Here is a 22,768-nt window from a genome sequence, read left to right on the forward strand (position 1 = left end):
GAGGAAAATGATGACAATCAAGCACAAGACAGACAAAAGTGATGAAAGTCTATAGATGTCAGGATCCTGACACCAGAACCAAACTAGATAGGAGTGTTAGCGCCCAGAAACCATGCTCTGAACACACAAAAACAAAGATATAACAACACACGGCCCAGAGAAGAACCCCAAAGCCAGATGTTCACACAAGGACAAGACAAGCCCCAGGATAATTTCATGAGAACAAGATAAACCAGAGTAGCATGACCCTGACACCATCTTGAGTAGGAATTATAGACTGTGAATAATGCACTAGATGGAGTAGCCTAAATCAGTAAATAAAAGCACAAACAAGTGAAGAGGAGGAGGAAACATGATATGTGGAAAGTCACATGACTCAAATATGCTATAGTGTTACAGTTAAAATTTTCAGTCATTATTGTGTGTGTGACAGTTTTTCAAGAAAGACACCAGAAGCAGCAGCATGTATTTCTACAATACATACAGATTTTATGTCTAAAATGCGATGCTGCATAAATAACACCTTGCAAACATGAGAAACCCAGGGTGTGAATAAGGCTGACTGAGAAATAGCACAGCTGTTAAACAAACACACATGCATTTTCACTCACAAACACTAGGTCAACTCGCACAGCCTGGAGTAGTTTTTATTTCAAGGTCTCAGATCGTGTTTGCAAGTATCTTCAGAGAAAGGATTTCAGACGCTGCTGAAGAAAATGTTTTGCTCGTTTGTTTTTTGCTGTATGAGCTTTTGGCATCTGGTTGGTGAGTTATAAACATGTTTTTATTCTTTGAATTTATGTCACCGTGAGTCTAGATTCATGTGTGTGATCTCAAACGGTGCATTAGTTTTCTACTATCTTCCTGGCATATTAATTGAAGGCTTAATTCTAATTTCTAGCATCAGTCAGCTCTATCGGTACAACACTATCACTGTTAACTAGGGCTGTGTATTGGCAAGAATCTGGCGATACGATACGTATCACGATACATGGGTCACGATTCAATATATTGCAATAGCCTATATTTCTATACTGTGCATAAGGCGATATATTGGGATTTTTTTAAAGTAAAATATATTAAAAAAAAGACATGATGTGCATAAAAGTACACAGAAAATCAAACTGCCAGTTTGGGATTGTGGTTCACAGGTTAATTAGTGAGCAAATTTTTATATGCTCAAAAGAAAATAGGTACATAGCCCCTGTCACAATACAAAACAACAACGTGAACTGGACGAAAATGAATGAAAGTGGATGAAAGTGAACAAAATGAATGTGTCATATATTGAAATCAAGTTTTATGTGATAAAAGATTTTAAAAGAACTGGACGCGCGAATGAGGCGAACCGCGCCGCGCTAAACGACTCGTGCTGCAAGACCTCCAGACGCGCGTAAACGCGTCTTTGCATTGACTTAACATTGAAATCACTCGCGCCAGACGCTCTATTCGCGTTTGGTGTGAACGATGCACGCGATTACATTTAGAAATAGACAAGCTTTGTTTCCAAATGCACCAAGCAAAGATATCCTTTCAATAGATATCCTTCTCAAAGCTTTCTCCGGTCCGCTGTCAATCCTAAAATGTCCAGTGGACACGCACCGTTATAGGCGAGCCTGGCGAGGACACTAGTGGTGCGTCTCAGCACAGCTATCTAGTGGTAGGGATTTAAACAACATAAACGTGAACCACTGTCTTACGGTCTTACCCTGAATATTTTTGGACGTAAAAAAAAAAAAAAAAATCGATGTTGCGTTTTTGAAAATCGATACAGTAGGCCTATTGCAAAATAAAATATCGCGATACTCAAGTGTATCGATTTTTTCTTACACCCCTACTGTTAACTGTGTAACAATCCACTGAAATTTTATTGCAATAAATACACTTTTAAGATCCACTTTTAATCCAAAGCAAAAACTGATCAAATATGTACCATAACGTGTACCATAAGTATTGATATAAATCAGTTTGGTCATGTGATGATGGTTAAAAAAAGGTGAATGAGGTTTTGTGAAATTCAGATCTGTGTGTTTTGTAATTTTATTGTTTTTTGGGGGGGTTCAAACCCTAATGGTGTTCATAGACTAAGACTACATGACTGATGATAATTATGAGGATACTGTATATCTTTGCAATACTTCACACAAAACTTAATGTGTCATTATCATGAAGTCAAAGTGTTATTGTCAGTAGTTCTGATTCAAATACTCACTTTTCTCTTTTAAAATGATCTCAATTCACTGCAGTGTTCAAAGTCTAACTTTAATGTCAGTCAGCTAACTACAACAAGCTTGAAGCTTCATTAAACCAATGCTAAGATATTTATTTTACTGTAATAACTTCAGTGTGTGACTGAGAAACTGTCTCTGTTTTCCAGTGTTTGTTGATTCAGATGCAGTGAAGATCGTTTCAGTGAAGGAGGGAGATTCAGTCACTCTAGACTCTACCGTTACTGAAATACAGAAACAAGATCTGATAACATGGAAGTTTGGACAAGAGAATCCAAAGACTGAAATAGCTAAAATCGATAAAGACATAGAAGAGTTCTCCACATATGATGTTCCTGATGGGAGATTCAGAGACAGACTGAAGCTGGATAATCAGACTGGATCTCTGACTATCACAAACACCACAAGTGAAGACTCTGGAGAATATGAAGTGACCATCAAGGGAAAGAGAGTAACCACAATCAGATTCACTGTTACTGTCTATGGTGAGTCACAATTACAAGTTTTTTTGTCTACTACAAATATTATTTGTCAAAACATTTTTTAAGTTATGTTTTGGCCTTTTTGTGCCTTTATTGGATATGAGCAGAGGCGTCATGCCCATTGAAATGCACGTGCCCCCTCATATTTTTGAGCCAAGTTGATTTTGCATGCAACCTCCAAATCAATTAGGCGTCAGTCTTCATAAGCAAAACATTAGGCTTGTTTGAGATGAGCAAAATCTGCGCAGAATCGATCACCGGTGATCAGCGCGAGATGCATGCCGGTTAGAAATGTGTCCGAGTGCGGTCCGCCTTGCTCTGATGTCATGCTGACGAATGTCAAAAAACTCTCGCGACCGCAAGCCGCACGTGTCGGATTCTGCAGTCGAGCGCAGTTGCTCTCCACCGACTGCGCTGATCAAAAGCATGATGGGAAACGACTTACTGACGACACTGATATCATGTTTTATGTGTATACGTTATGTGTGAACTGTGAATATTCCCAAACTATCTAACAGTGCGATCTCTATGGGTTATGCAATGTAATTTTTATAAAAAAGAAAAGAAAAGAAAAAGAAAAAAACAACACATGTACTAAAGAAAAAAAGATTGATAAACATGTATTTGGAATGGAATTAAATAAGTAGGCTACTTTGGGTGTCTTGTTCATTATATTTATTTTCATATAAAAGCAACAGAACTTAAATTCCATCCAGTTTATTAGCAACACTGTGCACGAGCGTGATCTCCGGTGAATCCCGCGATATCCATCTTTGATCTCGCAGGTGTCTGATCCACTACGAGAAGAGAGAACTGTCCGGCTTGCCTGCGCTTTTTTCACTCCTCCCCTCACTGCAGCCGCCTACTCTCGCATACATTTCAGGCGAGGCAAGGCGCATCTCAAACAAGCCTAGTATTAGTTCCTTGCGCTGCATTCTCGTCAACTTTCGGACTTCTTCGTCGTTTTGATCACGTGATTAACATGCTTCAATCACGGAGACGCTACAGAAATGACAACGCTCTCGCGTGATCTGTGGTTGCATCCGAGTCGCGGCTGCATAATTTCTCTCTGATGCGTCGCTCATCGGCAAAACTCCCTAACAAATATTCCAAACACAGAGGTAATGTGCAAATTTACCCTCGCTGTGTTGTGTGTACGAAGATGATGGTTGAATTTTTTTTGTCCCTTAACATTGCATGTATAGGCCTATTTCTAGATTCATCATGGCACAGAGAAAAATAAAGGCTAGACTTCAGAGCATTATAATGTTTGTAACATTTTATATTGTGATTTATCATTTATTTATGATTTTTTTTAATTAAAAATGTATTTCAAGACTAACATGATACATGTTAAGCAATAGAAAACTGTAAATAACATTCAGAAAGTTAGTAAATGCTATAACCAAAATTATTTAATTGATTGTTTAAAATTTCTAAAGCATTTACTCATGTTAACAAAAGGGACTTTTGGAAAGTGTTAGCATGGATGACTATTTTCCAATAATTTATCTTCTACTTATGTTACTGTAGTTTGCAGTCAGATATGAGGAGGGCAGGAGGCCGATGGTGTAAGTGAGAGCACATGTTTCTGTGTGTTGTGAACACTGTGTCCCCTTAAAAAAAATGGTGCATGACGGCCCTGGATAGGACAGTAGAGATTTTGACAGGAAAGCTTGGAGTGGAGAGAGAGGGGAATGGGATTGGCAAAGGACCTCGAGCTGGGAATCGAACTTTAGTCACCAGAGTGATGGAAACTTTTCCTTCGTCAAAGCCGAGACCAGGAGAAGTTGGGATATCTTTCAAGCAGAAGTTATTCTTTATTGAGGACTTTGCTGTGCGTTGCTTTAGTCATCCAACTAGTCTAACTAAGGAACGTTGCCTTGCAATTAGTGTTGCTTTCGTCAACGAAAATTATGACGAAATATTGTCGTCAACGAACCTTTATCACCTGACGAAAACGAGACGAGACGCAACGTAAATGCTGGTCATGTGACGATGACTAAAATAAATGTATAATGCAATATCGTTGACGAATAAAAACGAGACTAAATGTGGTTTAACAAAATAAAAACTATGCTAAAATGTCTCTTCATTTTCGTTGACCAAAACGAGACGAGACGAAATGTTATAACGTCACGACGAATGAGAGAGTTGTGCGTGAACCCGTTTATATAGCTACTGTCTATGGCGTGAACCCATAGCTTTGTCGGCTTTAAATTCTGGTTTGCGATCTGGTCACCCGATTATCAGCAAATTTAACAATATTATTCCATTAGTTATTCCATTAAAATGTCTCATTGATATATTTGACATTCATAATCGTCACCCTCTGGTTACATGAACGCGTCACCACCGCATCAGCACAGAAAACATGGAGTTTATTTTAAAGAATAATCGCACAACCTATTCGATATTCTATAATTAAATAAACTAATCGAATATTCAAAAAACGTGACTCATCCCTGCATGGAATCTCTTTCTTTTCCCAAATCTTCACTCACGTCTCACCCATTTTCTAAGGGGATTATAAACGTTTCTTCATTGGTTCGCTTTAATAAGGCCTATTATATTCGTATTCTTTACTGTGGTAAAGTAGAAAATGCTGTAGGACAGATAGCCTACATTTGTACTTGCATGTCAAACTCTACAGTTTGTGCTTGTTATAGACATGGTAAGGCGCGTCAAGTTTAGTTGTAAAGCGCGTTTCACACGCGCGGGTGATTTTTTGTTTCACTTTCTCTGGCAGCGCAATCTCAAACATAGCCTAAATATCTCGCCCTTGTGGAGGATAAAATTCGCTCTTCAGACCATTTTACATCAAGTTGAAAACATGAAGATATCAGAAAAGAGATCGATGGACTCTTTCCTGCTCGTGTCCCACATCCCTCTCAAAGCGCATTGTGGTAGGCTATATCACGCGTCTTTGTGTGGAAATATAAAACGAGTTTTTATTTTTTATTTTTTTAAACAACCCCCGCTGGTAGTTGGTCCATTACCAACAAACTGCCACCGACACAGCCCTAAATATAATAAGATAACCTTGTTTGAAATACTATATTGACTGGGTTAAATAGAATTGCATTACTAAATAAAATACAATTTTCATTGACTAAAACTAGACTAAAATGTCATCAGTTTTCGTCGACTAAAACTAGACTAAAATGTAATCAGTTTTCGTCGACTAAAACTAGACTAAAATGTCATCAGTTTTCGTCGACTAAAACTAGACTAGACTAAAAAGAGTATGAACGTGACTAAAACTAATAAAAACTAAAACGACAGCTTGACACAAAGACTAGACTAAAACTAAAAGTAAAACAGGCCGCCAAAAACAACACTACTTGCAATTTATACATTTAGGGGGAGGGATTTACATTGAGGTTGAACAAAGCATGTAAATGAAGTAGCCTACATGAGTCGGCTCGTTTACAGAGATTTCCTGATCTCATCAGCATAACAGTGTCATTCACAGGCATAAATGCTAATCCAATCAGCCTGACAGTATCACCCATACCTTCACATTATCACAGCTTAACCATAGACTGTAAAAAATATGGACAAAGCGTCTGTGACGTCACCCATAGACTTTCTGAAGAACAGTTTTGAGGCCGTTTATGGGGGGTATGGGTGGCGCCATCTTGGGAAATCCTAACCCCGCCCACCTTCTGGCCAATCCATATATGGGTAAAAGGGCGGGCTTTGTGTGAGACTGAGCCGGCCGGTGGACCCGCCTCTTCAGCTAAGCAGCCTCAGCTATCTGTAACGTTACAAGATCGACTGGCAGACTTGGCTACTTTTTACAGTCTATGGCTACTACATTCACTGCAAAGCTGCTGAAGAGTACAACCCATCTGAATTTGCTGGTAAGTTGTAACGTGAAGTTCATGTATGTCTCTTAAAGGCATGTTCAGACACCTTATAGTTATGTATCCTGCAAGGTACTATCCGGGTAAACTCATGTGAACAGTTAACAAGTTAGTACTACAACGAATGAACGGAGTTGTGTTTGCAACTTCTAGGTAAAATAAGCTAACGTTAGCAGCTAACTGTTAACGTTATGTTACCCCATTTACTGTAAACTATAGAGTAAGTTAGACAGGTACTCCAACTCACTACAGATACATTGATCTTTGGCTTTATTTTTTAGTGATTAACGTTGCCCATCTCTATACTAATTTTATTATTCGTAATGTAGTTATCCTATGAAACGTTAACTTGACCGTATGACCCTGTGACATTGAATATGCGGCAGCCATTTCATTGTAACGTTAACATTAATTTACGTTAACATCAACTAGCTCGCTTTATTACGTCAACGTTTTGCAAAATCTTAGTATTACCCAGGGGGCAAAGGGGGTTTAGCAGACATGGGCTGCTGTAAAAGGTTGTCATATAAAAATGAAATCTATGATGTCTGAGGATCACAAGCTGCTGGAAACTTGTAATTAGGGTCAAAACAATGCTACCTCAAATTCTGCTTTAACTCCCTGGAATCACCCAAACATGCTAAAAAGGTTTAATTATATTCATGAATCCTGAGCCATATCTCCCTGATACTTTATGCTAGAAACAAGGTTTAATTATATTCATGAATCCTGAGCCATATCTCCCTGATACTTTATGCTAGAAACAAACTGAGCACACCGTTCAACAGAGTGGAAGATAAGCTTTCATCTGATTGTACATGTAATTAGAATGTAAGAGTTAACAATGCCTCTTAATTCATAGGTAGGCAAAAAAAGAAAAAAATATTGAACATTCCATTTGTAATCGGAAGCATTCTTTTCCCTTTGTTGTTGTTAAAATAAACAAATTACCATGAGAAGTTAACTTTTACTAGATGAAATCATATTTTGATCATTTTCACTAACCAGACAGTCCTCATGGCCCATAACACATTTAGAGGGAATTCAATTTCAAGCCTATAATAGCCTGTCAATTCAAACAAGATCCAAGAAAGAAGTTTACCATTAACTGATGTTAATTGTATACTGCTCTGTTTCTGTATGTACAGTATATCGTTTGCATATTTGTGCAATATTTATTATTTGTATTGCAATGTCTAATATTTCTAATATTCTTTCACAAGTGGGATAGCTTTATTTATTCTATCGAAAGAAAAAGAAAGGCAATTTGTACCAAAAAAAACAAACAAAAATCACGATTAATGAAACAGACAAACAGATTACAATTCAGGGTGATAACTAATTTCTGTAATAATGTTTATACAATTTGTTTAGCTGTTTTCAGAGTCACTGCTGCTGTCGCAGCTCTCTAGTGTTTCAGCATGCTGTATCCTACTACATTTGGTTGCCAACCCCTGGCAACGGCATCCTATGTAGCATGCAATGGCCCTCTTTGCACAGGAGCAGTTCTTCTGACAACCTTTAACCAGAGATGGGCACAAATACATCAAAAAGTATTTAATTATAAATAACAAATACTTAATCATCAAATGTATTTAAATTAAGTACAAAATACTGCTGTGAAAAAAGTATTTAATTAAAATACAAGTAATTTGTAAAAATTTTTACAGTCTTCTGTAGTGTAAGTGTGGCGTTAGGTACATGTAAGAGTCTAGAATATTGCAATATCATTGTTTAGTGCAGAAGATGCGCTTTTAACGTACATGTTGCAACATACTGTCATAATAAAAGATAATTACGCATATTACACTATATTTGTATTATATTAAACAAAAACTAGTTAACGCTGCTGTGAGGGTGTTTCTAATAGCGCGGCTGTGACAAAGATGACAACTTTCTCTCTTCCGACTGCCATTATCTATTTTTTTTTACTCTTTTTGAAAGTTGTGAAAACGCTGTTGTGGCGTTTTTCTTTTGCTATTTGAGCAAATTAGAACACAAAAAATATATTTAATGTAGTCTTTCATTCACTGCTATAGAAGTTAACCCAACTATGATGCCTTCCACTTCTGAGAAACCCAGAAATGTGAACAGGGTCAATAGGATGAGTCACATCACGTGATTTACTTGCCAAAAACTGTGATAGGCAATTTGGTAGTCCTATTTGTATTTTATGTCTATGGTCCTAGGGATAGTTCACCCAAAAATGAAAATTAGCCCATGATTTACTCACCCTGACGTCATCCTAGGTGTATATGACTTTCTTCTTTAAGAAGAATACAATCAGAGTTATATTAAAAAGTGTCCTGGCTCTTCCAAGCTTTATGATGACAGTCAATGGGTATATTTTTCATCAAAGTGCCTCTATCCATCAAAAAATGCCTCTATCCATCATAAAAGTGCATCTATCCGTCATAAAAATGTCTATCCATCATGAAGTGCATCTATCCATCATAAAAGTGCATCTATCCATGATAAAAGTGCATCTATCCATCATAAAAGTGCATCTATCATCATAAAAGTGCATCTATCCATGATAAAAGTGCATCTATCCATCATAAAAGTGCATCTATCCATGATAAGTGCATCTGTCCATGATAAGTGCATTTGTCCATCATAAGTGCATCTGTCCATGATAAAAGTGCATCTGTCCATGATAAAAGTGCATCTATCCATCATAAAAGTGCATCTATCCATCATAAAAGTGCGTCTATCCATCATAAAAGTGCGTCTATCCATCATAAAAGTGCATCTATCCATGATAAAAGTGCATCTATCCATCATAAAAGTGCATCTATCCATCATAAAAGTTTGTCTATCCATCATAAAAGTGCTCCACAGGCTCTGGGGAGTTAATAAAGGCCTTCTGAAGGGAAGCAATGCGTTTGTGTGAGAAAAATACCCATATTTAAAACTTTATCGACTAAAATAACTAGCTTCTGGCAGACGGCCAACGCAAGTCGACTCGCGCCACAAGAGTAACACTTGACGATGTATGACGTAGATGTAGGAGTAGCGTAAGCTTTGACGCTTAAAGCTGCCGTCGGCAAGTCTGGCAGATTGAGTGGACTTAGCCAAAATTTTGAATGTTTACAACTCTCATGCCCCTCCCCCACTACCAACGAACACCCGCCCATCGTCAGTGCGTGTGTACCTGATTTTCTGTGAATGCGTCCGTCTCTTCAGCATCGATCAACACCATGGACTCGGAGGTAGGCTGCCCTGGCTAATCTATCCATAGATAGCAATAACCGAGGGATTGGAAGCTTGTTATTAGATTTTCTCTCTGCCATCACGCTTCGTACAATCTTCAGGCGAACTTCAGACGTGTCGTGTGCATGTGATATTGTAACGTGCGCGTCTGCGCGAGGGAGAGGGGATCATTCTGTGGCGTGTGCACGACCTGTGATTGACAGTCAGATCTCACACCCCCCTGCGCTGATTGGACCTGATGAAGCGGGAGCGGTGGATTTTTGCAAAACAAATAACACGCTCCAGGTGGAGTTGGAAGCTCGGGTTTTTTTCTAAAACCACCTTATTTATGTTGTTCTGTCGGATTATAGTGTCAATTTCACTGAATTTGATCAAAAAAATGTTGCCGACGGCAGCTTTAAGAGAAGGAGGCAGACACAAGGATAATACTCCACACCCTCTACAGTGTCCAGAATGAAGGAGTTGGCAGAGTTGTCATCCATGCCTTTATTAACCCCCCAGAGCCTGTGGAGCACTTTTATGATGGATAGATGCACTTTTATGATGGATAGATGCACTTTTATGATGGATAGATGCACTTTTATGATGGATAGAGGCACTTTTTTGATGGATAGAGGCACTTTGATGAAAAATATACCCATTGACTGTCATTATAAAGCTTGGAAGAGCCAGGACACTTTTTAATATAACTCTGATTGTATTCTTCTGAAAGAAGAAAGTCATATACACCTAGGATGACGTCAGGGTGAGTAAATCATGGGCTATTTTTTTTAAAATTAATCTTTAGGGCAGATTATCAGAAAGCATGGTCTCGGGTTCCACTTCTATGCTGATGATACACAGATTTATATTAGCACAACAACTAATATCACAGGTGTATCAGCAACCCTTTCTGACTGTCTCCAGGAAATTAAATTATGGATGTACCAAAATTTTCTTAAATTAAATGGTACAAAGTCCGAGGTTCTTTTAGTTGGAACCCCTGCAGCTACCTGTAATGGTAAAAAAAAATATTTGGAGATTGAAAACAATGTACTGTCTGCATCACCACAAGTATGCAACCTTTTGGAGTAATTTTTGTTTATCTTTCTTTGTAAACTTTCACTTGACACTTGAAGCACATATCAAGAGCATTTCAAAATCGGCATTTTTCCATCTAAGGAATAAAAATTCCAAAAATGGAAATTCCATTTTTCCAGCCGCGTTTCCACCGCAGGAACTTTCCCCAGGAACTAGGAACTTTGGGCTGGTACTCGATGTGTTTACACCGCAGGAACCAGGGTCTAAATGAAGTTCCGGGTAAATATTTCCCCCTCCGATAGTCCCTGCTCATGAGGTAGTACTTTTTCATAGTTCAGGAACTTTCAGGGGTGGGACTTGTGCGCTGCACAAGCTGATTGGTTGTGTTCACGCCGCATTTTGGTTGGATGAATCCATGCAGCATTTTATTTATTTTTAACCTCCCTTTTTATAAAATCTATTGCGGTTCGTGTCGTGGCTTCATGCAGTAAGAGTTGTCTGTCTGCAAATATGGAATTTAATAAAAAAAAGTAGTAGGACGCGTTTTCACTTAGCTCCGTCACACATGACGAAATAAATAATCTAAAACTTCGTTATTCCTGCTAAATTTGATAATTGTGCCTAATTTACACGCCAAAGATGAATAAATCTAAAAAGGCTATCAAAAAGGCTCCGTCCCCGGCTGCCGATACCGTGGAGGGCAATCCAGCAAGTCCAAAGTTGGCCGTTACAAACACGTGCGGTCAAGGTAACATTAACTCCGTTAATATGACCACAGACACCGATGTTTCTCAAACTTTGGAGGGTGAAGACGAGCCCTCACCTAGGGCTATTCTTTTGGCCATTAGAAAGATGGACGGTTCCATGACTACCCAATTTAATGACTTGGAGGCTTCCCTGTCAGGAGTTAAGTCAACGCTAGCGGCCAACTCATCCCGTATCGTTGACCTGGAGGAGGCTAGCACTGACTATGAGCGCCGCATCTCTCAGCTGGAGCAGCTTTGCTCCAATTTATCACAGGAGAATACGTCTCTGAAGTCTAAGGTAACGGATTTAGAGGCCAGATCCCGCAGGCAAAATATCAAGATCGCAGGTCTTCCTGAACGTCGAGAAGGGCAACCCCACACAATTTGTATCTGGTCTGTTACCTTCGCTGCTGGGCGAGGCTAACTTTCCGCGTGGCGTAAAGGTTGACCGAGCTCACCGCATTGGCCCCGTCGTGAACAACAGGCCGCGAGTTATGATTGCCAGGATTCATCATGATACTGTTAAGACTGAAATACTGCGGCTTGCCCGTAACCAAAGCCCGCTCTCCTTCGACGGGGGTCGAATCAGTATCTTCCCGGATTTTCCAGCAGAGGTGTCCTCCCAACGGAAGCAGTTTGACGGTGCACGGGAGAAACTAAGAGCTAAAGGAATAAAATATGGTCTGCTGTATCCTGCCCATCTCATCTTCACACATATGAGAAGACGAAGAAAATATTTTCGTCCCCGCAGGAGGCCGAATCATACACTGACAATCTCTCACGGTGATGGATCGCGAAGCAGATTATACTGTGGTACATCATGGTAAGACACTATTCCTAGCTACTGATGGCGCAATCCATGGACTCGTTAAGCGTGACTTTTTATATATTTAGATATATAATTCTTGACGGATCAGTCGGGCCACTCTTATATTTTGTCATTAAGGACTAAAAAATGACCAGGTCAGTAATGTCTGAAGATTGTTCATGCTTTTGTGTTTGTTTATGGGTAATGTTATACAGAATGTTCATTTGTTTATTTATACGCGAGAGGAGATTTGCCCCTCTGCCTGTGTTCTCACAAACAATAACAGATCACCCTCTTTCCACCTTCATCGTGGTACCCGTCAGGGCTGCCCACTGAGCCCTTTACTTTTTGCTATCGCGATGGAACCTTTAGCGATAAGTATAAGAAATCATCCACATATTTCTCCTGTTACGATAGGGGGTGTAAAACTCGTTATATGCGGATGATGTTCTTCTTTTTCTTTCAGAGCCAGAGAGATCTCTGCCTTTCTTGTTTGACCTAATCAGGGAGTTTGGTACCCTTTCTGGATATACTGTTAACTGGCAGAAAAGTGAGTTTATGCCATTATATGATACGATGGATCCAGTTTTTGTTAATAACCTCCCCTTTAGAACTGTAAGTGAATTAAAATATCTTGGTATCACTGTCCCTAGACATTTCAAAAGTTTATATGAAACAAATCACAAAGTTATGATAGACAAACTGAAGAGTGATGTAGAGACTTGGCGAGTACTCCCTTTAACAATGATTGGTCGTGTCAATGCAATCAAAATGGTTACCTTACCCAGGTTTCTCTATTTGTTTCAAAATGTCCCAATATTTCTAACCCAATCATTCTTTAAGACACTTGATTCGGTGATCATGCCATTTATTTGGGGGTATAAAGCCCATCGTATATCTAAAGCTCATATCTGTAAAACGAGAGATGTAGGAGGCTTAGGCCTTCCCTGTTTTCAACACTACTATTGGGCAGCCAACTTAAGGGCCTTAATGTATTGGCGTAGTGCATATCCCGAGGTATTGACTACCACCGTTCCTGCATGGCTCGTTATTGAGCGGGATATTCAGGATTCCTCCCTCCCCGCTTTACTCTTTGCAGAAAATAAACCTATTAGAAAATTTAAGAAATGTAACCCTATCGTTGTAAATTCTTTAAAGATGTGGTATCAGCTTAGGAAGGTCTTTAAACTCCCTCAAACTTGTTCTCTTACTCCTATAGCCTATAACCATGCATTTCCTCCCTCGCAGACAGATACAACTTTTTCATCATGGAAAGAAAAAGGAATTGTATTGATAGGTGATTTATACATTAACAATGTATTTGCTTCTTTTGCCCAGCTCAGACAAAAGTTTGAACTACCCCCCTCTAATTTTTTCAGGTATTTACAAGTACGAAACTATGTTAAAGGTAATATACCTAATTTTGAAACCTATAAACCCCCTGAGCATCTTTATTATTGTATGACCTCTGAACTTGACATGAAGGGTCTGGTTTCTAAATTTGTTGAATGCTTAAATGACTCCAGAGTTCCTCGTACACAATATTTAAAGATGTCCTGGGAAAAAGACCTGGGTATAGATATTTCAGAAGAGTCCTGGGCCGAGGCCCTCCGAGGTGTTAGATCTTGCTCCATCAGTTCTAATTTTCAACTGATACAATACAAAGTTGTGCATAGACTGCACTACTCTCGTACAAAATTACATTCTATATATCCCTCTGTCTCACCTTTGTGTATTAAATGCAAGTCTAATGAGGGTACATTGGCTCATTTATTTTGGTTCTGCCCAAAAATATGTAAATTCTGGTCTGAGGTCTTTTGTTTTTACTCAAAGGTACTTAAGACTGATTTTCCTCATGATCCCCTTGTTGCGATATTAGGCTGGGCCCCTTCTTTAGAGACCTATAACCTTAATCAAATCCAGTCGATACAATATGGGATGACAATAGCAAAGAAGACAATCTTGTTGACGTGGAACAAAGAGTTTGTACCTAAATTTGAGATGTGGCTTACAGAGTTTAGCAGTGTACTACAGTGGTTCCCAATTCCAGTCCTCGTGACCCACTGCTCTGCACATTTTGTATGTCTCTCTTATCTGACACACTCAGTTCAGTTCATGGAGTCTCTCCTAATGAGCTGATGATCTGGTTCAGGGGCCTGTACCATGAAGCCGGTTTAGGTGGCTAGCCAGCTATGTTTCAGTTTAGTTTCCGCCAACCCTGGGTTTTAGGTACTATGAAAGTAGCTTGGCTTTAATCGGTGTTCGTTGCCATGGTATCTTACGCTGCACGGCTAACCTGCTCCGGGGCAGGTTATGTTCTGGATTCAAGATCTCAGACTGAAGTTTGACCAATCAGCTGAGAGCAAAGAAACATATAGGTGACGTAACTTATTCCCAGTGTCTGTTGCAATGACTTCACCTTTTCTTCCAAATCCTGTGACATCTCAGCGCAAATTGTTTGACGAGCACTTCGTAGAGAAAGAGTTTTTAGCCAGACAAAATCCCCTTGCCTTTCCTGATAGTTACTTGTATGAAAGATACAGATTTTCCGCGGAAGGAATGTCTTATCTTTGCGAACTTCTTGAGCCGCACATAAAGAATTTAACACGTCGAATTCATGCACTTACTGTACCGCAAATATTGCGTTGCGTTTTTTTTGTTGCAAGTGGTACATTCCTGCACGGTGGTTGACGCACAGAAGCTCGGGGAAAACACGGTTTGTCGAACCATTCGTAAGGTGGTCCTCGCTCTGCAGGAGTACATGAATAGTTTCATTAATAGTGTTCCCCGGACATTTATCGGCCATGTCCATAAAAGAGGGCTTTTATAAAATTGCCGGTAAGATATATTGATAGGGTGACATCACATGAACACATTTATTTTATTTTTTTTCAAAAAGCAAATTGCACAAATGTACTATACAATATAATACATGTTAAGAATTATTGTAAATCTTTATTATTATTCTGTTAATCTTATGATAGGATTCCCTAGCTTTCTTAGTAGTACAAATACGTTCTATATTTATGTAAAATTATGTGTATGTGTAGCCTATGTGTAATATAGCCTACAGCCTATTTTTATAATATATAAAAAATGTGCATGTATCATTTTTATATATATTATAAAAAATAGGCTATAGGCTATATTACACATATAGGCTACACATATACATCATTTTACATAAATATAGAACGTATTTGTTTAACTTACACATTAACAATCAGCAATCTTTCTCCAACAGTCTTCTCTTGCTTTGGCAGCAGAGACCGTATTGTTTCGAGCTTGAAATACATATTTAAATTCATCGTAATTCTGAATGATTATCTCTTGCTCCTCCGCGGGAAAATATATCGCTCACGCTCTACCCGCGATTGGTTGTTCAGTGTCGACGTCACTCTTTTATGTGCACGCGCGCGTGGAATAATCATAGCTTGAGGATCAAAGCCTGAGTTGACAGAGAAAGTTGATGAGCTGCATCATGGTACCAATAAAGCCTGATTGCATCGGTTTGGTTTTGTCAACTCAAAACTAATCCTGTAACCCCGAGTTTGTTCAGCTACCTTCATGGTACAGGCCCCAGGTGTGTTAAATAAGGGAGACATACAAAATGTGCAGAGCAGTGGGTCACGAGGACTGGAATTGGGAACCACTGGTGTACTACATATGGAAAAGATCAGATATGAAATTGCTGGTAAACCGAAGAAATTCTTACAGATTTGGAAGGTCCTTTATGGATTTTCTGGAAGGAGATCATGGAATTTAACATACTGGACATTCTAATAGGTGTGGTACTGTAGATTATATAGCATCTTGCAGGGTGCAGTAATTCACTTTTTTTCATAATTGGGTAAACATTGGTATTGGCATTTTCTTTTAAGTATTTTACTTTTAATGTATGTGTATGTAGAGGTTTGCAATGTGTATATGTATACATGTATGTATGTATGGATATTGTATGTTTCTGTGTGTATATGCACTTATACATATGTATAGGCATTTATCATTATTTATTTATTTGTATTTATTTATTATTATTATTATTTTATTTTATTTGACTTGTTACTTATTTGCTGGCATGGGGTGGGGGGTTGTTCTGTAAAAATGTGAAAAGCTTTAAAAAAAAAAAAAAAAAAAAATATATATATATATATATATATATATATATATATATATAAAAAAAAGTTCCTGGGAAAAAAGTTCCTGGGACAAATTGTTCCGGGTAATTTCGGTGGAAACGCGGCTTGCTAGGATCAGGGGCCCGTTCTTCGTACGTCGCTAACTCAGTTAGCTGGATTTGATTGTTGGCGATTTGGCATGATCTTGGATTGTTTGGTTCTTCGACGCTCATCCTGAACTTGCTGTCATAGCAACAGGTGCGCAATCTTAAACCAGCAGAGCAGAGGCTTATTTCATGTAATAATAATAATAATAATGCATTACAATTATATAGCGCTTTTCTCGGCACTCAAAGCGCTTTACATAGAAGGGGGGAATCTCCTCAACCACCACCAATGTGCAGCATCCACTTGGATGATGCGACGGCAGCCATATTGCGCCAGAACGCCCACCACACACCAGCTTACTGGTGGAGAGGAGACAGTGATGAAGCCAATCAGAGATGTAAACAGGATTAGACTGCGGCTTCATAAGGGGAGCTGATACGGGAAGTCCAGCGCAGCGCGATAGTGCACTTTCTGAGATATATATTTTTTCTCGTGACTCGTGAGATTGTCGTTTACATTATTAATTTGTTGGAAACGCACATTTATTTTTGACTTGTCGGAGTCGGGCTTTAACTACAGCACAAACTGTTTGCATTGCCCTAAGATTATTTGCGAGTGGCTCTTTCCTTTACACCAGGGGTCGGGAACCTTTTTTGACCAAAGAGCCATTTTTTCATTTTTGGATAATGCATTTTCCCAAAAGAGCCACAGTAGAAAAAAAAAAAAAATATATATATATATATATAGCCTATATTATTAAAGACATGCTTTTTTTCAATAAAAAATTCAACAGTAGTAATTATTAGGTCCATAGACCACTAAAAACAAACAAATATTCAGCAAACAATAAATAAGTTGCAACCAAGTGATGAGCATAAATCCTGTTTTGTGTGTGTGTGTGTGTGTGTGTGTGTGTGTGTGTGTGTGTGTGTGTGTGTGTGTGTGTGTGTGTGTGTGTGAGAGACAGTGAATGCACACAGTACTATCTGCTGTGTTTACGTGAATACTCGACTTGGCATTTTGATATATTTCTGTGTTTATTTGGCCGTTTAGGCGCGCAACCGAAGACAAAGGCTACTATGCTTGTCCGTGTTGCGCTCGGAGCGCGCGCACAGCATCCTGTCAGTAGAGTTCAGTTCTCTTTCGCGACTTATCGCGCTTTTAATATTTATTTTCAATATAAAGCACATCCTGTTCTTTTCTTTCTCATTCATTCATTCATGTTTTGTTATTAATAACTTTAAACTGAAATCTGCACGGATTATCAAAAATACGACACATTTATAGGACATAAAGGGTGCGGCAAAAGTACCAGCGGGTGAAATGTCTCTTTGCGCAGCAAAGCACCCGTTTCAATAAAATGATATATTAAAGTTTATAAAGCCTACTTTTACATTTTCGTTTTCGCCAGCTTGAATCCCAGTGCAGGAGCTGTAGGTTACCACAGAAACGTAAGCGATTAGTTGATTGCTGTGGTGACTCGTGACGTGAGTGAGACTCGCGAACAGCACTGAACACACACTTTTGCCGGTACAACTTTAATATTATTATTATCATAAACTTTTCATTAACTTCAGTAGGCTGTACTACAACAAGGGAATTGTAATTGGCTGCTTTTTCTGCAGAGAGCCGATCTCTGTTGATGTGTTTTAATTGTTTCATCGATGGTTTGTTGGTAAAGGGTGAGACCTCGCGAGCCACATGATTTTTGCCAAAGAGCCAGATGTGGCTCGCGAGCCATAGGTTCCCGACCACTGCTTTACACTATTGGAAATGCGGAGAATTTGATGGGAAGTGCTGTCTGTCGTGTCATTCGGAGTTTACCTGGCGCTTTTAGGTTTAAAAAACAGTTTTAGGTTTTTTTGTGGCATTTCCAAGCCACTTAAGGTTTTTTTAAAGCAGTTTTTTTAGGCTATCATAATTTTTTTTCTGAAGATCATGCAATCATGACCATGCCGATTACAGTATGTGTCACTCAGGCTTCACTAACGTGATTGGTACCATAGACTATAGGCTAGACCATAGACAAGGCCTCAATGAAGGGGATTATGTGAACAGAAAGGGGGTTCACAATGTAAATGTGCAGCCCAGTTACTATTGTGATTCTTAATATTCCAGATTAGTAATATTATATCAAATAAAAAAAAGGCAGTTGACTAAAATCTTCCATATCACAAATGTGAAAGCAAAATGGCCAGGATCTGTGCATGACTTAAGAATTTTCAGAGATTCACATTATGCACATTATTTGAAAGTGGTAAGAAAAGTTCCACAATTAAATATCAAGCTCACTGTATTACATACACTTATGCTGATCCTAACAGAACTGCATTTTTTCATAGGTGATTATGACATGTTCCTGCCAGCAGACAGGTGTTTTATGACCCCATTCCCTGACCCAAACCAGTTACAATGCAGCTCTAGCCAGGACAAGGGCACACAATGAAATGAACTTTGGCTAAAGGGAAGATTTCAGTGTCTGAAAAGTCTGAGGGTTGCACACCTGACAGGGCCTGTGACATTGTTGCATGTGCCATATTACACAACATTGCAAAAAAAAAAAAAAAAAAACACTTTTCATTAAATGTTTAATAAAAGACAAATATGCTTAGTTCCTTGAGTTTTGAGATATTAGACACATGCCTCATGCAACAAATAAAAAGGAAAAGTTGGCTCTACACTGCCCACCTGTAGGCCTATGTCTCCTCTGTCTGTGCAGACTCTTCTGTAGGCCTTTCTGTAGATGTGGAATCCTGCAACTTATATTGCAGCCATAAAGCATACAAGTATAAATTAAGTAAAGTTATTTATGCACTTGCAGGTAGGCTAGTTCTTCCATATGACAGTTATCTGAGAGGGTTTATTCACTGTCCAGTGCAATGGAAACAAATGGACATTACAAAGTCTTATACGTTCTCTCCTTTGGAAAGTTAGAAAATGTCCACTTACTGCACATATTTCAGCCACCACTTTCTTGGGAACAGATACAAGACTAGTGTTGGTGTATTATGTAAAAGTGCACAAAAGAGGAAAACACAATGTCATTACAATGAACTACACTCGGGAAAAATGTGATCAATAACTCATGGCAAAATATTTTTACATTAACATAAGTTTATCAGTTTTCACTTTCACAAGTCAAAGCAATTCATCATTACTCAAGATTTAACAGTTGAAATGACTATATGGCCTTAATTTAATGCAGCAAAAATTATTTTACAGTGTAGGCTAGTAAGATCTTTTCTTCTTTTTTTCTCAGCCTTTTTCTTGGTTGCTTTTATAAACAGACAACCATTTATTTAACAGTGCCTTTTATAAAAGAGACTATAATATAGGCTAACTAAAAATTACTATTATGTAGAATATTTTTGTACTTCACTTTTATTTGTTTCCATGTTCTAGTGTGGTGACTCTGACATTACAATGAACAAAGTAATTATGCAATTATTAAAATACAAATATATAGGCTAATAAGTGATAAAAGACATCTAACATGGCCACTTCTAACGGATTTAAATTGTCTGCTACTTTTTGCCAGCCCTCTCTCCTGGCTTTTGCAGACTTTGAGGTGTTCCCTGGCGTTTTAATTAAACATTAAAATTCCGAATAAACTTCGACTATTAGTTCTTGCTCTGCTGAGGAGAAAAACTGAGCGCGCTCTTTGGCCACGCTGAGCAGCCAATAGCAGCGTTGCTGATCAATGTTTCTACTATCGATACATATCCCCTTTTAAACCAGCGCATGAACGCGCAATTATCTCAGATAACTCAATCCAGCGATACTAATCATAACCGGCAGGTGTGTTCGAAGAACCTAATTAGCCAGATCATGATTACCACGATGATATCATCTTGGATGTCTCATTTGATCTCGGATGTTTTAAGCAACGTACGAAGAACGGGCCCCAGGTCCTTTCTTTCATTACCTGATGCAGAAAGGCTTGTCCATGCACTTGTGACCTCTAGGCTTGATTATTGTAATGCCCTTTATCTTGGGCTACCAGCAAAATCTATTAAGCGCCTGCAACATATACAGAATTCAGCTGCTCGTGTTCTTACACATACTCCTTTTCGTCAGCATATCTCTGGGGTGCTTAGGAACCTGCATTGGCTTCCAGTCCATGACCGTATTGATTTTAAAACTCTTATCTTAACATATAAAGCTGTACATGGAATTGCACCATCATATATATGTGATTTAATTACGTTATATATGCCCTCTCGATCTCTCCGTTCTGCCAACTCTCTTCTACTTAAACAGCCTTCTTGCAGACTGAAAACGATGGGTGAAAGAGCTTTCTCTGTGTCCGCCCCCAGGTTGTGGAATGCACTTCCTTTAACTGTTAGGAATGCACCAACACTAACAAGTTTTAAGAAACAGTTAAAAACCCATCTTTTTAAGATGTCTGTGTCTTAATTGGTGACACTCGATGTATATTCTATTATACTTCTTGTTGTTTTCTTTTTTTAATGTATTTTTAATGTATTTACTTTTGTACTGTACTTGTAGCGCTTTGGGTACAAGAAAAGCACAATATAAATAAAATGTATTATTATTATTATTATTGATTTTCATTTTTGGGTGAACTATCCCTATAGGACCATAGACATAAAATACAAATAGGACTACCAAATTGCCTATCACAGTTTTTGGCAAGTAAATCACGTGATGTGACTCATCCTATTGACCCTGTTCACATTTCTGGGTTTCTCAGAAGTGGAAGGCATCATAGTTGGGTTAACTTATATAGCAGTGAATGAAAGGCTACATTAAATATATATTTTTTTGTGTTCTAATTTGCTCAAATAGCAAAAGAAAAACGCCACAACAGCGTTTTCACAACTTTCAAAAAGAGTAAAAAAAAATAGATAATGGCAGTCGGAAGAGAGAAAGTTGTCATCTTTGTCACAGCCGCGCTATTAGAAACACCCTCACAGCAGCGTTAACTAGTTTTTGTTTAATATAATACAAATATAGTGTAATATGCGTAATTATCTTTTATTATGACAGTATGTTGCAACATGTACGTTAAAAGCGCATCTTCTGCACTAAACAATGATATTGCAATATTCTAGACTCTTACATGTACCTAACGCCACACTTACACTACAGAAGACTGTAAAATTTTTTACAAATTACTTGTATTTTAATTAAATACTTTTTTCACAGCAGTATTTTGTACTTAATTTAAATACATTTGATGATTAAGTATTTGTTATTTATAATTAAATACTTTTTGATGTATTTGTGCCCATCTCTGGTTAAAGGTTGTCAGAAGAACTGCTCCTGTGCAAAGAGGGCCATTGCATGCTACATAGGATGCCGTTGCCAGGGGTTGGCAACCAAATGTAGTAGGATACAGCATGCTGAAACACTAGAGAGCTGCGACAGCAGCAGTGACTCTGAAAACAGCTAAACAAATTGTATAAACATTATTACAGAAATTAGTTATCACCCTGAATTGTAATCTGTTTGTCTGTTTCATTAATCGTGATTTTTGTTTGTTTTTTTTGGTACAAATTGCCTTTCTTTTTCTTTCGATAGAATAAATAAAGCTATCCCACTTGTGAAAGAATATTAGAAATATTAGACATTGCAATACAAATAATAAATATTGCACAAATATGCAAACGATATACTGTACATACAGAAACAGAGCAGTATACAATTAACATCAGTTAATGGTAAACTTCTTTCTTGGATCTTGTTTGAATTGACAGGCTATTATAGGCTTGAAATTGAATTCCCTCTAAATGTGTTATGGGCCATGAGGACTGTCTGGTTAGTGAAAATGATCAAAATATGATTTCATCTAGTAAAAGTTAACTTCTCATGGTAATTTGTTTATTTTAACAACAACAAAGGGAAAAGAATGCTTCCGATTACAAATGGAATGTTCAATATTTTTTTCTTTTTTTTGCCTACCTATGAATTAAAGGGGTGGTTTACTGCCTTTTTTCTTTGCTTGATTGTGTTTATGGGCTGCAATATAACATGTCTTCGTGTTTCGTTTGTTAAAAAACGCCTTATTTTTCATAAATTTCACCTTTATTGTAAGCCGCTTCCTCCTCTGTCATTTGAACGACCGGTTGACTTCCTGAGTCTATGAAACCACTCCCTCAGAAACAGGCAATGAGCTCAGATTGGTTAGTTCGGCCGGTGTGTTGTAATTGGCT

The 22,768-nt window shown here is 38.3% G+C and overlaps 1 protein-coding gene across 2 annotated transcripts in view; it reads left to right on the top strand.

Annotated features, from left to right (window-relative positions):
- Nucleotides 1-545: 545 nt before the first annotated feature.
- The window catches only part of LOC309476139 (SLAM family member 5-like), a 234,798-nt gene continuing 212,575 nt past the window's right edge, over nucleotides 546-22,768 (top strand). The window contains exons 1-2 of one of the 2 annotated variants that reach the window (XM_082139357.1): nucleotides 546-765; nucleotides 2,378-2,713. In XM_082139357.1, coding sequence (XP_081995483.1) covers nucleotides 717-765; nucleotides 2,378-2,713 — 385 coding nt within the window. In that variant the 5' untranslated portion in view covers nucleotides 546-716. The remainder of the gene's footprint in view (nucleotides 766-2,377; nucleotides 2,714-22,768) is intronic. The other variant, XM_082139358.1, reaches the window with a different exon arrangement.

This window comes from Leuciscus leuciscus (genome assembly GCF_965113295.1).
Source record: "Leuciscus leuciscus genome assembly, chromosome: 15".
Taxonomy (NCBI): Eukaryota; Metazoa; Chordata; class Actinopteri; order Cypriniformes; family Leuciscidae; genus Leuciscus; species Leuciscus leuciscus.